Source organism: Chrysemys picta, chromosome 2 (assembly GCF_011386835.1).
Source record: "Chrysemys picta bellii isolate R12L10 chromosome 2, ASM1138683v2, whole genome shotgun sequence".
NCBI classification, from domain to species: domain Eukaryota; kingdom Metazoa; phylum Chordata; order Testudines; family Emydidae; genus Chrysemys; species Chrysemys picta.
This window is the reverse complement of record NC_088792.1, coordinates 44395546-44411354: the sequence shown is the minus strand read 5'-3', so window position 1 is coordinate 44411354 and position 15809 is coordinate 44395546. Positions and strand designations below refer to the sequence as shown.

General features: G+C 39.6%; 1 protein-coding gene across 9 annotated transcripts in view; it reads right to left on the bottom strand.

Annotated features, from left to right (window-relative positions):
• The window catches only part of ADAM22 (ADAM metallopeptidase domain 22), a 196990-nt gene that overhangs the window by 14569 nt on the left and 166612 nt on the right, over nt 1–15809 (bottom strand). For 2 of the 9 annotated variants that reach the window (XM_065586981.1, XM_065586979.1), the window contains exons 27-29: nt 13899–14093; nt 9348–9448; nt 4245–4311 (exon numbers count right to left, since the gene is read on the bottom strand). In XM_065586981.1, coding sequence (XP_065443053.1) covers nt 4245–4311; nt 9348–9448; nt 13899–14093 — 363 coding nt within the window. Of the gene's footprint in view, nt 1–82; nt 194–4244; nt 4312–9347; nt 9449–13898; nt 14094–15809 lie in introns of all 9 variants that reach the window. The other 7 variants (XM_065586984.1, XM_065586982.1, XM_065586986.1 and 4 more) reach the window with 5 other exon arrangements.

The following is a 15809-nucleotide window of genomic DNA, read 5'->3' as shown; positions in this document are numbered from 1 at the left end:
TGAAACTACTGAATACTCAGGGGAAGGGACTTTTCATGGGATAAAAATGGCAGCCCAGAATGAAGGAGCAGGTGAAACTGACCTGTGATCCCGATTCCCTGTATGGGGGTGGTGAGAACCCCCTTGGCTTATGCCTTGGGTCGGGATTTGGTGGGCGAGAGAAAGCCCAGGCTCAGATACATGGGTTACCCTGCTGCAAAAACACAATATATAATAGAAAAATCTAAGCCAAATCATGTTTATATCAATTTATAACAATGAGGAAGATGCACACTTAGATGAAAATAATTAACAAAGAGAACCAGTACTGCTAATTGGCAAAAAACATCTTACTAGGACATGTTTTAACACATCTCCATTTTATTGTCAGGATATTCAGAAAGTCTGTATTACCTTTCTTGGATAATACTCATTGATTTTAACAGAAAACTATTACTTTATCAGACCACTTAAATCAATTCTGTTGTAGAAACTTTGGAAGAACATGCTGGCTCTGTAAGTCAACATTTTCTTTGTATGGAGTGAACCACCTGACTTCATTAAATAAAAACTCCAAGGGTTTTTTTGACTCATCTGGAAGCAATTAAAAACTGACAAAAATATCTTTAAGTAGAGCGATGACATTTATCAGCAGCCTTACATCAACCAAGAAACACTCTGTTAGATTTCAAGGCACACACAAAATAATGCCCGGTACATTTTTCAGGAATTGCATGAGATGCTTGCTATGTGCCTCCCATACTAATACTAATGAGAGTCATATGGCTGAAACCCTACCCAATGCTTCAGAAATTCAGAGGAAACTAACAGTTTAATTGTGGGCTAATTTCCAATCAGTTGCACAACTGTGCACACAAAAGAGTGCACCTAATTAGTGCATGCAATCGCTGCAAATATATGCATAAATCTGGTATGTGTGTATGTAAATGTACATCTGGTAGCTTCCTGTGCAAATACCTGAATTCTGCACACATTCAGAGTATGGCACAAATCAGGCTCATAATGTTTTAACAATTTACAGTGGATCTTGTTTACTTATGGGAGACAATAGTTTGGCACCTTATTATTTTCTTTTCACTGTGTGCACTATTCAGCTCCCAGCTGTCACATAGGAAATATTCCAATCGCTATTCATTGTCTCAGGATATATTTTATTAAGGTTCTTTCACATTTACCTGAGAAGTTAATGAGGTGAATTTGTCTTGAAAATGTTGCATGGACCTTAAGGCACCCTTAAAGCAGCTGGCATCACATTTTTGTTAAAACAAACAACAAATGTTTTGGTCACAGTTAGTAACAGATCATTCCTGGTCAGTTCTTTTCAAAATGTGATTTCATATTTCTAACTATACTCTATGTGTGACTCCCCTACAATTCTCTCCTCTCCTCACTGCAGATGTGTTGCTTGGGAGGATCCAGTTTTGTAGCTCAGGAAACCTGCTCACCTCATGGCTGTTCTTCTTGCAGAGCAGACTCTTGACAACGTGCCTTTGCAATCACCAAGCTCTCTCACCCACCCCCAAAGCAGACACCTTCAGGGGAAAGGGTATTTCCCCAGCCCACCTAGTCTGGCAAGTATATTTCAGGAACACAGATGTTCTGTGCCACCCCCTTATAGGTTGCTTATTCTTCAGCAACAGGTGCTGCCTCTGACTGTTACCATTTCTGCTTACACTATACTCAGCAGCAGGGATGAAATGAGAGAATTAGATATGGCAGAAATTATAGGTCACATTAAAAAGAGAAAATGATACAGACCAAGACAGGTTTTTAAGTAACCGTGACCCTCGCTATTGATTCATTCTCATTTATTTATTTATCCTGAAGTTCTCAGGTATTTTAAATACACAAGCTAAGCATCACAGAACAGGGGAGAAGATGCTTTCTGCTCTTTAACCTTTACTAGCAATACGATTCTCTTCCCAGGTGATGGGTTAATGTTAGAGTAAAAAAGTGTATCTGTTTTCTATAGGCCAAATTCAGCCCTAGTTAAGCAGACACAGTACCATTGACTGAAATGGAGTTGTGCCAGGCCTGAATTTGGTGCTATGATTTTAAGCCTTGTTTTCAGAAATAAAAGTCAGAAAATGAAAGAGAGCACAAAACAAGTTTCTAGAGAAGAACTTGCAATCTCATCTGCACTCTGAGCAGGTTAGTCAACCAAGCTAATTTGCTCTTATCAAATTGTTTCATGCAAAGGAAGAAAACCAAACAATCAACATTTCAATCAGAGTTTATCAGCATTATGGCCATGGGGACAGGAGTGCTGCAGTCACTTGAAAGTTAAACTCCTGCAAGGGATTTAAGAAGAATGTTACTGGTTTTGTATTGCCAGTTTTAACCATGCAATGTGGTAGCTATTACATGTCTCAAACTATTAATGTTTGTAATTTGTAGCAAAGACTCATCTATGTGAACCTCTGAAAACCTATGTATGCAATAACTGTATATTGAGCTTGGAATACTCAAGTTTTGGAACAAACTCAAAATCCTTTAGCTGAAAAAGGCTGGGCCCACAGAAAATCTAGTAGTATCATCAGCAATACCAGGAGGGATGAGATGGAGTGCCGATGAGAAGCGCAGTCAGGAAAGTAACTGAAATACTTTCCTCATGGATTGTATTTTCTATATGGACAACCTACCTAATTCTCAATTACTGAGGGACAATCTCCACTCATTGATATATTTTGCTTTCCACAACCAAATCGCTGTACAACTTTCCATGAGTGATGTACCTGAGTATTCAGATTCTAATATCTAAACTGTATTGTTAAATTTATTCACCTAAATTTGGGTTATTGCTGATTATGTACTCTGTGTATCATGACTTTTAAAAACAAATTTTGCATTTGTGGCTAATCTAAGCAAACTATATCCAGATGTACAGACACTCTTTTCCCAACCTATGTATTATATAATTTTTTTAACATTAGCCTTAATAAAATTTTTAAATCTATTAGCTTCCAGCTGGACCGGTATCAAACCCTTCTGCCAGTGGGGAGATACATTAGTACTGATGACAGGGGGAGAGGGAATAATCATTTCTGTCACTGGCAGAGAATTATAAATTCTAAAGTGGCACAGTAATGACAAAGGAAGCCTAGTGGAAAATGTTTGACAAGCCTAGAGGTTACGGTTCCACCTATTCACCATCCTTTCAGATAAGGGGTCTAACTAAGTAGACATAGATAATATGGAGTATTTCTCACAAGGAGAATAGCAAATATGGGCCTATTCAATAAACAAAACAAAGAAGGCAAGAAAGCAAATCTAATTAATTTTGTAACTGTCTATATGAATCTTAAATTAATGGAGATATCCCATCTCCTAGAGCTGGAAGGGACCTTGAAAGGTCATTGAGTCAAGTCCAGCCCCCTGCCTTCACTAGCAGGACCAAATACTGATTTTGCCCCAGATCCCTAAGTGGCCCCCTCAAGGATTGAACTCATATCCCTGGGTTTTAGCAGGCCAATGCTCAAACCACTGAGCTATCCCTCCCCCAACTATCATATATCTTATACATGTATGACAGTTTTACAAATGGGCTCAATTCCTAATATGTTTACATTAATACATACATGCCCATTTCTTTATTTTTCCCTTACTGGACCAGATCCAAAGCCTATTGAAGTCAATGAAAAGACTCACACTGACCTCAGCGGGCATTGTAACAAAGACTGTGCACAGACAGTCTCCTCATGTTCTGATCCCAGTGGTTTGAGAAGCTATTCTAGGTCAGACTTGATGGCTTAGAGCACTAAACTGTAAATATGTTCTCAAAGCACAGTTAGTTTCTTTTCCTAAAATCTCTGGGTGGGGCGTCAGAGATAGGAATGTCAATGTGTGTCCCCAGGAGAACCTGTGTCCTCTGCAGTGGTTCCATCTGGGGTGAGGGCAAAGGAAGGAAAATAGGTTATATGAAATTCACCATTTGAACAGGACACCCTCAGAAATGGCAGTTTACTGTAGGTAAAAGCCTGTTGTGACCGTGCAGGATGTCACCCGCAGTGGGGTTTGCTATAGGCCTGACTGCAAAGAAGAAAAGCAATAATTAATTGTTTTAGGAAAAAGTAAAAAGATATTAAAAACACATTTGTTAAACCATTTACCAGCCTGTCAGTCAGTACTTTGAGTGGGCCACAGGGAACATCTGTAGTTTCTACTTTAAAATGCTCAATGTAAATGAAAGTAGCATTAGTTTGTAAGCTGTTCTTTTCTGCTTTGCTGTTAAAGGGTCGACTTACTCAGTTGAATTAGACCGTGGCCTATATTTTTTGCCTCTGATTTTCTTTCTGTTTCCTCCTATATTACCTGAAAAAGATCAGAGGATAAAGACAGACCAAATAATATCTTGAAATGTACATGTATAGCATTTTAAAAATGTTTATAATTCATGTTCATTACCTCCCCGCCAAACTAGTGGTATTGACAGTTTCCGCCATTCAAAAATCATGAGTCAGGCATTCCCAAAATATCATGAGCTTTTATTTGCCTTCTGGTTTCTGAGTCTTTAGGGTGCACTTGGGTCACATTTTCAAACTTTTCTCTGCAACCGTGAGAGGTAGAAACTTACATTTTAAAATATAAAAGCTGAAATTCTCACCCAATTAGAACCCGCCAGGGCTGGGGCTCTAAGGTAAACACTAAATATTGTGAAACTCACAATACAGTCATAAGGGTTGGAATCACTGAGCTACTCATGGTTGATTTCTCCACATTTTTCATGTCCTCTCACATTGATGTTAGAACAATGGGTGAAACCAAGGAGATGTAATTTCTACATAATGAAACATCCCACTAACAGCTTTGTGTGCTAGTGATATTTAATATATTTAGAAAAAAATGTCCAATACACTAGTTAAAAGGGACCCTGTCAACTTGAATTTTCTGAAATGGACTCAAAACGATACAGTTTGCTAACAGAACACACATTAGTCATAGCCCCAATTTAAAAAAAATTCCTTTAAGAAAAAATTGTTAGGGGCTTTTCTACTCCTCTGCCCTGTTGGAAGGATCTTTTAAGTGAGCACATGACCCCCTATGTGTTCAAGTCTGCTGCTTCTCCCCACCCCTGCACACACTTGCTTGTGCCTCTTTAGTTTCATTTTCGGCTCTACTGCTGGTAAACACCGACTATTGCAGGGCTTGTAAAAAGGCATGCACCATCAACAACACAGCACAATTGACTATGCACAAAATGCTGTTGAAGCAAATACACTGAAAACAAAATGAGTAAAATGCCCCAGTCTCTTTCAATTGCATTAGTCTTAGTAGATACAGGTAGCAATAACAGGTAAAACATTGTCAGAGAATTGTGCATTTCAAGTTACCAGTGTCCTTTTATTGCCCAACCCTGTGAGTGGCAAATGCAGTGTGCTAGCGTCAGTGGGAGTCGAGGATGCTCTATACCTCACTAGAGGTAGTCAGCTCTGCACAGGATTGGGCCCCTTAAAATTAAAACAGGATCATTGAGAGATGGATTCTCCACCACTCTGCATGAACTCAGCAGGAGTGGAGAGGAGAGGCCACAGGGAAACAGTTCTAGCTCCCTGATACTGCACCAACCACCCAATGAGAAAGCAGCTCTAACTCATGAGGTCTCTCTCTTCTCCACCTTCCCCTTACACTGGGGTAAAGAGGTGGCTGGTAATGGAGCCAGCTCTGTGCCATCAGAGAACCCTCCTGTACTTACTATTTCTGGCCAATCTAATTCCTCTTTGCATCGCTTGACTGGCACATAGAGGACCAGGGAATCTGGCTTGCATGTGCACGCGCACGCAGGTACATAAAAATTGGGCATTCTGAATACGTGAATTGTCAGACTGGACTTCCTCCTAGAAACTATTACGAACGGAAGGCTGCATGGAACTATAAAGATAGTTTCCATATATTTGCAATATGGTCTTGGATTTAACCTATGACCTCAATATCATCAGGCATTAACAACCTTGACCTCCACTGTGAAAAAATATACACATCTAAATGTACCAGTACACATTTTTAGCATAGTTGCTAAAACTGTATTAAATTTACAAAGACAAACAACTGATCCAGTATTGTTGCACTGTAAAACTCCCTGGGAATTTTGCCTGTGGGGCTGCAGAATTAGGCCTTACATTAGTAGAAGCCTTTAAGTTCTAAAATTTAACTGATTTACATTAAACATAGTTGTCCTCAGATGAGTAGCACCATCTGGGCAAGACTGTTATTTTACAGTCTGCCATGCATATGGGGAAGTGTGTACTTGTGCTCTCCCCAAGAGAAGACTAAGAAGTAGACTGGGCCGTTCAGTTTCCTCCTGCTCCAGGAGGTGTATGTGAAGGAAAAAGGCAGCCTGTGCCAGCCCTAAACTTGGTGCAGTCTATGTTCCCAAGCACAGCTGAACTGGCTGGAACGTTTGGCCATGAAACTTCGCCCATATGCAGGGAGCAAAATGTAGCAGTCCAGCAGAGGCTACTCACTGCTCTGTGGTATGGGTAACCAATGCAGGAAAGTAAGAGATGCTTATATCCCGCCTACACCCCTGCAGGAGCAGTTGGGATAGGCCACAATCTGGATTTTAGTAATAATCTAATACAGTAGAACTTGGCCTTGGTGATCAGTGACTGTAATGATCATTTAGCTAAAACACTTAAGGCCAGGTTTTCAAAGGCAGTTAGCACCTAAAGATGCAAATTGGTGTCTAGTAGGATTTTCAAAGCACCTTGTGACGTTATTGACATGAACTGTAATGTATAGATCATTGTTGCACCAGGTCTTCTACAGAGGAGGTCAAGTGGGGCGTCTATGGAAAGGTTGTCGTTTGCTAGCTATGATTATGCTGTCTATATGTGTGTATCATTTTTGTATTTGAAGTTATGAATATTGGCTATGTACTTGTATCTCAATGTGTTTGATTCTAAGTAGCCTCAGTAAAGCATTTGGTCAGCTTCTTGAGAAAGGACTATTCTCAGTAAGTGCCCAATCAAGAAACACTTAACTGACAATGGACTTTGGGAGATGCCAATCTACATCTGAGCTTTCCTGGGAACATTCAAACTAACATGTAAACAATGGCATCCGCCTGCAAAAAGCTGAATCATTCATGGACATGTGACTTGCCCAGCTGGCTACAAACTCCATCTTGCTGCTGTGATTTTGCACAGGAGAACAAAGGGGCTTCTGCCCACAAGAGAGAGAATATAAAAGGCCCTGGAAACCCCTCCATTTTGTCTTCAGCTGGTTCAAGAGATGCCTGAAAGAAACTGGAACAAAGGACAGTAACTACAGGGGTGTGAGTGATTGCTGGACCCAGACTAGGAAGGAGACCAGTCTGTGAAAGAAGCTTATTGGAACATCTCTGGGGGTGAGATTTCATCTGTAATCAGTTTCTTAATGTATTAGGCTTAGACTTGTGTGTTTTATTTGATTTTGCTTGGTAACTTACTTTGTTCTGTCTGTTATTACTTGGAACCACTTAAATCCTACTTTTTATACTTAATAAAATCACTTTTTGCTTATTAATCAACCCAGAGTAAGTAAATAATATCTGGGGAAGCAAACAGCTGTGCATCTCTCTCTATCAGTGTTATAGAGGGCAGACAATTTATGAGTTTACCCTTTATAAGCTTTATACAGAGTAAAACAGATTTATTTGGGGTTTGCATCCCATTGGGAGCTGGGTGTCTGAGTGCTAGAGACAGGAGCACTTGCTAAGCCGTTTTCAGTTAAGTCTGCAGCTTTGGGGAGTGTGGTTCAGACCCTGGGTCTGTGTCGGAACAGACTGGCATGTCTGGCTTGACAAGACATGGTTCTGGAGGCCAAAACTGGCAGAGAAAACAGGCTCAGAGGTAGTCTCAGCACATCAGGTAACAGTCCCAAGGGGGTTTCTATGATCGAACCCATCACACACCTAATCACTGAAGTCAATGGGGGTTAGGTACCTAACCTGCCTAGGCACTTTTGAAAATCCCTTTTGGTGCTAGCCTGCATCTTTAGATGCCTAAATACCTTTAAACATCTGGCCCTCAGAGCCTTATTTCCAAAATTTAGCATTTCCTGTTTTGCTATGTTTGGCCCTGTTGGCAATGATCAGCTGATTTCAAGCAACAGGGATAAACCTCAAAGGAATTTAGTTCCTTGTTAAACTCTTAAATATACATCTCTTAGTTGCTGCCTTTGAAAAACTGCAGTGGGGCCATTCCGATGCTCTTGTGTGCAATTCAATTAGACGGTTCAAATTCTTAATTTTTCATACAAAAAGAAAATTGGGAGACGTTTTACTTCTCTGATATTTATTTTTTTCATCCAATGTATCACCTCCAGGTATTCTCAAAGGTAAACCTTTCCAAGGCAAAGTGGCTATAGCCAATGGAGTGCCAGGCTTCACAACATATCGGGCCACAGAATCTCGCCCATTCTGCTCAAGTGGCACAAAGGAAGCAGAACTATCTGTATCTCCCCAGCGCACTCAGACCCAGTGCATCTGCATGTTAGGCCATCCCCATCCCCAGACTCTGATGGGGGGTGAGTAAAGATGGGTAGGGGAAGTGGTTGAAGCATGTTGTGCTCTGATAATAACTAGCTTGTGGGCAGGTCCTTGGGTATCATTACCAGCTACCAAAGTTTAGAGCATCCATGAGGCTGCTATAAACTCTGGAGGAGCTGTGGCCAGCATCAGGGCCGGTTCCAGGCACCAGCGCAGGAAGCAGGTGCTTGGGGCGGCCAATGGGAAGCGGCGGCACGTCCGGGTCTTTGGCGGCGGGTCCCTCAGTCCCTCTTGCAGCGAAGGACCCACCGCCGAATTGCTGCTGAGGAATGAAGCGGCGCGGTTGAGCCGATTGCGACTTTTTTTTTTTCCTTCCCTTCGCCGCTTGGGGCGGCAAAAAAGCCTGAGCTGGCCCTGGCCAGCATAAAACCAGCCAGCGACTCGGAGAACTGTAAATGGCTCACGTGTGGTTCCCCACTGTAGGCACAGCAGAGAATTTGGGCCATTATATCTGTATTGTGGTTCCTCTTAATTGAATATATGCTGCATATATGTTTCAGGTTTGCACTCAAGGCCTGTTTGAAAGTAACAGTTGAATAGTACTGTCTAAAATTTTATTTAAAATTGCAGTTTGGACCATTGCCACAGACCTGGAATAATTCATCTCTTGGAGTTGAAGGGTTCAGAGCTCCTGCTGTTAGTGATACAGCAAAATGTACTAGTGTGTTGTGCTGTTAAATCCAAACTCCCAGGTTAATAACAAAATGTACACAATTTTAGGGAGTCATGTTCCTGTCCAAAAAACAATTAAATTGTCAGCATAGCGGTGGTGACACCCAGGTGGGTTCTTGCTGTAGTCAGCATAAAAGTTCTCCCTTACCTTGCCACGAGTTACTTCTAGGTCTCCCATTTTCACAGATGTCTGAAATATGCTTTGTGTCTGGAATCCTTTCACTCCATGAATGAGATAATCCATTTGACCTGCAATAGGAAGGCTCATCTGTGATTGTTGTTAGGTTACCTTCTAATCATTTATCAGAGGGGTAGCCGTGTTAGTCTGTAAAAAGCAACAAAGAGTCCTGTGGCACCTTATCGACTAACAGATGTATTGGAGCATAAACTTTTGTGGGTGAATACCCACTTCGTCGGATGCATCTGACGAAGTGGGTATTCACCCACAAAAGCTTATGCTCCAATACATCTGTTAGTCGATAAGGTGCCACAGAACTCTTTGTTGCTTCTAATCATTTGGGTCCAAAACAAAGCCCAAAGGTCTGTCTGCACTAGCAGAGTGCACTGTTTTAAGGTCAAGCACTACAGCTAGGTTTGCTAGTACAGGCCATTCCCGCAGTGGTTCAGTGTGTCCACATTCACTAGCCTGGGTTCTATAAACTGGTTCAGGGTGACCACTCATAGCACTTCATCCAACTGTTGCTATCCCTGGGCACTGCAAGCTTCCTAAGGCATCTTTCTAGCTATCTGTTCCTAGCTGTAGCATCCCATGCCCCCACCCAGTCATTGATTCCATCCTGACTGAGGAATGCATGCTAAGTCCTCACACAATTGGAGGGAAACAGAATGATGGAAGGCGGTTGGGAGGATTCCCTGTTACATTTCCTCTCCTACCTCTAGCCCTGGAAGCCCAGGATGATCATGATGAGCACCCACGCAGCTAGGTGCTCTAGGAGATAAAGAGCTCATTCTCAGCTGAATAAACGGATCTGGGTTAGGGCTGTTGATTAATTGCAGTTAACTCAAGCGATTAACTCAAAACAATTAATCACGATTGAAAAATTAAATCGCAGTTTTAATTGCACTGTTAAAACAATAGAATACCAATTGAAATGTATTAAATATTTTGGATGTTTTTTCTACATTTTCAAATATATTGATTTCAATTACAGCACAGAATACAAAGTGTATACTATTTTTGATTACAAATGTTTGCACTGTAAAAATGATAAACAAAAAATAGTATTTTTCAATTCACCTCATACAAGGAGGGATGGGAGGGATAGCTCAGTGGTTTGAGCATGGGTCTGCTAAACCCAGGGTTGTGAGTTCAATCCTTGAGGGGGCCACTTAGGGATCTGGGGCAAAATCAGTACTTGGTCTAGCAAGTGAAGGCAGGGGGCTGGACTTGATGACCTTTCAAGGTCCCTTCCAGTTCTTGGAGATATCCTATAAAAGTACTGTAGTGCAATCTTTGTCCTAAAAGTGCAACCTACAAATGTAGAAATGTTTTGTTACATAACTGCACTCTAAAACAAAACAATGTAAAACTTCAGAGCCTACAAGGCCACTCAGTCCTACTTCTTGTTCAGCCAATCACTCAGACAAACAAGTTTGTTTACATATACAGGAAATAATGCTGCCTGCTTCTTATTTACGTCACCAGAAAGTGAGAACGGGCATTTGCATGGCACTCTTGTAGCAAGGTATTTACGTGCCAGATATGCTAAACATTCGTATGTTCTCAGTTTCAGGTGATACTGTAAACAAGAAGCGGGCAGCATTATCTCTTGCAAATGTAAACAAGTTTGTTTGTCTGAGCGATTGACTGAACAAGAAGTAGGACTGAGTAGACTTGCAGGCACTAAAATTGTACATTGTTTTATTTTTGAATGCAGGGGATTTTTTTTGTACATAAATCTACATTTGCAAGTTCAACTTTCATGATAAAGAGATTGCACTACAGTACTTGTATTAGGTGAATTGAAAAATACTATTTCTTTTATTTTTTAACAGTGCAAATACTTGTAACATAAATAAATATAAAGCAAGCACTGTACACTTTGTATTCTGTGTTGTAAATGAATTCAATATATTTGAAAATGCAGAAAACATCCAAAAATATTTAAATAAATGGTATTCTATTATTATTTAACAGTGTGATTAATCACATGATTAATCGTGATTTTTTTTAATCGCTTGACAGCCCTAATATGGATATTTTATTCTTTTTGTGAGCTGGAGATTGCAGTGTGCACTTACAGGCCAAAGTCATGGCAGAGTGGGGTCTATATACTCAGATCCTATAAGATGAACGAATGTATTTCTTTCTTCTCACGTTTTCCCCTACAATCCAGAGATGTGTTTGCTGAGGGCCAGTATCCACAGGGAGCAGATCCTTGTAGAAGACTCCCTGCAACACAGCTAGTTCTGCTCCCCACCGCCTTTGCCATATGTGGCAGTAGCAACCCAGGACGATTATTAGGTCTACAAGAGGGGATGGAAGTAGACAAGTGGTACCTGGAGACTCATGGTAAGGTAAAACAGAGATTGTTTGTTTATTTACTTGGGAGAAGCTTGGCCTACTGAGTGTATTTGTATATTTTAACTATATATCTGAATATACTAATGTTCTTCCACCTTTGGAGGGCAAGAATCTGATGGAGACTGCTTAGACAGTTCCCATGTCACTCACAGGTCACCCTAAGGTATTTATTTATTTATCACACCAATATTTATTGATTCAAGCATATTTCCAGGGTTAAATATCTTAATGCGGATACATTCTTGGATAATTTTTCTCCTACTAGTTTCTTTTACAGGTGCAACGGGTGGCCCCCACTTTTTACTGTGCTTGGTGTTCACTGTTTTATACTGGAGTGTTATTATAAAGTTAGCTGTTAATATTTTAATGTCATGCTGAATTCTCTTCAACTAACCATTCATAGTGTTTTCCAGCATCGATGGGACCAAATGAGTAAAGCCTCGGCTGCTCTTTGGTCTGCCCAGAGATGTGGGTATTTGTGGACAGAGTGCCCTGAAGGCAATTTGCCTGATAGATGGGGATAACATCATGGGGACTGAACTGAAAGGATCAATTAACACTGGGATCGTTTCAATGCCTTGTTTTCTGTCCACATTAGTCCTGCCGTAGTATGAAAGAGGCATTACCCAAACTTGCTCAACAGTGGTGCAACAGTACCTGAACTGGTGCAGTAGCAACATTCAATTTCTCTAGCATAAACAGACTTTAGCATTGTGCAGTAAATAATAAACAAGTGAAAGCAACATGAAAGAAATAGAAGTATGAGGCAAAACAAAGACATATCATGAAGAGAAGAGTTACATAATGTTCATTTTAAAAAGTTAAATAATTTTTTCTTAACTGGAATGCAAACCTGCTCCACTGCCGAATACAAGACCTACGGAAACTTGCTTTCCCAAGATTTGATTAGAACTTAGTCAACTGAGAAATGATTTTGCAGCTGAAGACACTGCATCATTTTAAGATTAACTTTCACTCCCTGGAAGTAAATTATTTATCTCCCCACAAATATAAAAGCTTTAGCCAAAAAGGGGAGTGTGGTTAGTTAATTACATCTCAAGCGCTGTTCCCTTGAAGGATACATTTGCCTTAGTCATAGATTTAAATGGGATACTTTAAAGGAACTGGAATGTGAGGCCTGTATAGTATATACAGTTTCACATACTTGCTATGTTCAGCAACTTTAAATGGGCTAAAAATTGTGTGAATTTTGTCAGTTGCTCAATTATAAATTATCTAAAGGGAGAAGAAATAGGAAGTTTAAAAAAAAATCAGTCCTCCTATGAGGACTGCATTCCTATTACACACAGCTCCTTGTAAATCATTTTGAAGTGCCAGTTAAAAAGGAGTTTCATAATTAAAGTATCTCTGATTGCAAAATGATGGCAGAGCATGGTGAGCTTATCAACGACTAATGTACCATTAACATTTTGCAATGAACTTGTCATTTTAAAATAGTGTTGATGTCTCTTCTAAGCAATAGGAGCCACAACATATTAGCAAACTCTAAATAAATAATGTATCTTTTTGGATTAGTACTTAACAATGGTACAATCTACTGCTCTAAGGGACTACTCAGAATAGTCAGCACAAGGAACAAGTGTTTGCTAGATCAAGTCATAGATTAACACTTGATTGAAAGTTTAGTATATTAGTATAGAAATAACATTTATATAAACTGTGAGTACCACACTCATTTCTGCAAGTCAGCAAGAATAAAAATATTTTTCACTATGTCTAGGTCGACTACAACTAAAAGGAGTTAACAATGACATTTACAAATAAGGATACAAAAATAACATTCATATTAATTAGTTTATTTTTATAACTCTGATTGAAACATGACAGTATCTCTTTTCTTTGATTACCTGAACATGATATAAAATTCACAGGATTTTTTAATTATTGGTTTGTTTTATTTTTGAACCTGCCAAGAATACTATAATCTTCTTGGAAAGCAATTTCCAAGCAGAGAGATGCTGAAAATTAGATTATACAAATCTTGGACAGCAATGTAAATTATACTTATTCTGCTTTGATTTTTAATAATCAACAGTTTGGGGCATTTTATGTAGTGGTAGAAAAAAAATCAGTAATCAAAGAATAAAAGATACCATTTTTAACATTCCACAAAGAAGGAAGAAGGACTCAAACCTGCTGCAAAACAATGAAATGTTCTGACTAATGGAATAATGGGTGATGGAACAGGTAGAAATCTGAAAATGCGACAGAAAGGCAGACCTCTTCTTAGAACTAGATGCAGAATTTGTGCTGACTCCAGGACGCATGTCGCTATAAAAAGAGTCGGCCTCTCCAGGCTTTTTTACATAATCTCCCTGTGGTATTTGTCTAAAGCATAATAAACATTTTAAAGTTAGAAAACAAGACATGTACACACAAATATTAGTTTAGGAGAAAGAGGAAGAGATAACACTCTATAGGAGGAAACTGTAAGAATATTAATAAACACCTCAGACTTGAAAGAGAAGTCCTTCATATTTTTGAGAATTCAGAAATGCAATGTCAGAGGTTTAATTCAGAGAAACCTGCCTTTTAACTGAAAAAAACTGGCTGAGATTTTCAAAAGTGACTAGTTAGTTTTGGATGTCTCAGGTTTTGGATGATCAATTTCAGATATCTTCAAGAGGCCTGGGTATCAGGAAGTGACAAGGACTATGTGACAAAGTACAGGTGCTGCAGCCTGCAAAAGACAGTCCGCAACTGGTCATATGGCTATTCAGGGCAGAGACTAAAAGGAAGTAGAAGGTGGGTCAAAAGGGAGCTAAGGGAAGGGTTGTGTGTTCTCCCTTCCTGGCTGGTTAGCGCAGGGAAAGCTTCTGGGGAATTATTGCTCAGTGTTTTTCAGTTGACTTGTTTTTTGTTTTTGAACCAAATGAATGAACAAACCCCAAAGAAAGAGTCTTAAAATAACTTGGAGCTTTATTTCCATTCCCTAGCTGGTAAAACTGCCCATCAGTCTGCATACCCAGTCTCTGAAAATCTGGCCTCCTTAAGGTGTCTCCAATAAGGACACCCAAAATCACTGTTCAGTTTGAAAATCTTGACCTTTGTCTCAAATGAGATTCACTTTAAAGCCCTCTAGCACTCTAGAAGCATAAATTGCAAAACCAGAATTGTATTTTTTAAAGAAAATTTAGTGCCTGTGACAGGGATTAGGTTGTTTGGTCAGACAGAGAATTAACTATGGCAATTAAGCTTTAGTTGGATTTACTACTGGATTTCCAAGTGCGTTTAAAATGCACTTTTTTCCCCCTCTGAAAGACAGATGCCAAAATGGTGCTGACTTCCTTTAATTTGCACTGACTTCCACTTTGCTAAAGGTACTGGTTTTAAGGATTTCATCATCTACTTGCTTGAATGACAGCTCCTAGTTTCAAGTTATCCTGTGGAGCTGCTGCATCTTTACAGTTCACTGTGTCAGAAGTTTACATATGGGTAATATTGGACTACAGCAACAGAACTTATTTTTTTTTCTGAGCTACTGTGTGCAGGTTGAGATTTTTTTAAGTACAGTGTTACTTGGCTACAGTATAGTCAAGTCACTATCTTGAAATATGCATCTGAGCACCTCATTTAAAATGTAAATAGTTCCAAAAATATTCCCTTTAGCCTTAAATTTTAACTTTTAATTCTTCTTCTCCATTTTGTCAACAATCAGTCTCTGACTAAGCATTACTCATGAGATCGCTTGAAGCAGAAGAGTGACAGGAAAGACAAAGACAAGCTGCTAGCCCAGAAGTATTATAAGGTTTATTATAATCTTTTCACCCTTTTAGATCATGCCTTCTGTTCTGTGTTCCCTCCTTCATTCATCCAAGACTTGTTTCTGTTCTGATTAAACAACCTTTTCAATGTTTGCAATTAGAAGCAAATTATTTGCAAAGAGATTAAAATGTTCCATGTTTCACACCAATTGGCACACCAATTGATCAAAATATATAATTCACATCCCACTCATCCCTTTAGCCATGATTTGAGGGAAAACTTCCAATTTATGAACAACCTTTCCCCACTTTTCCTCTGATAGTGAATTTATAGCCATCG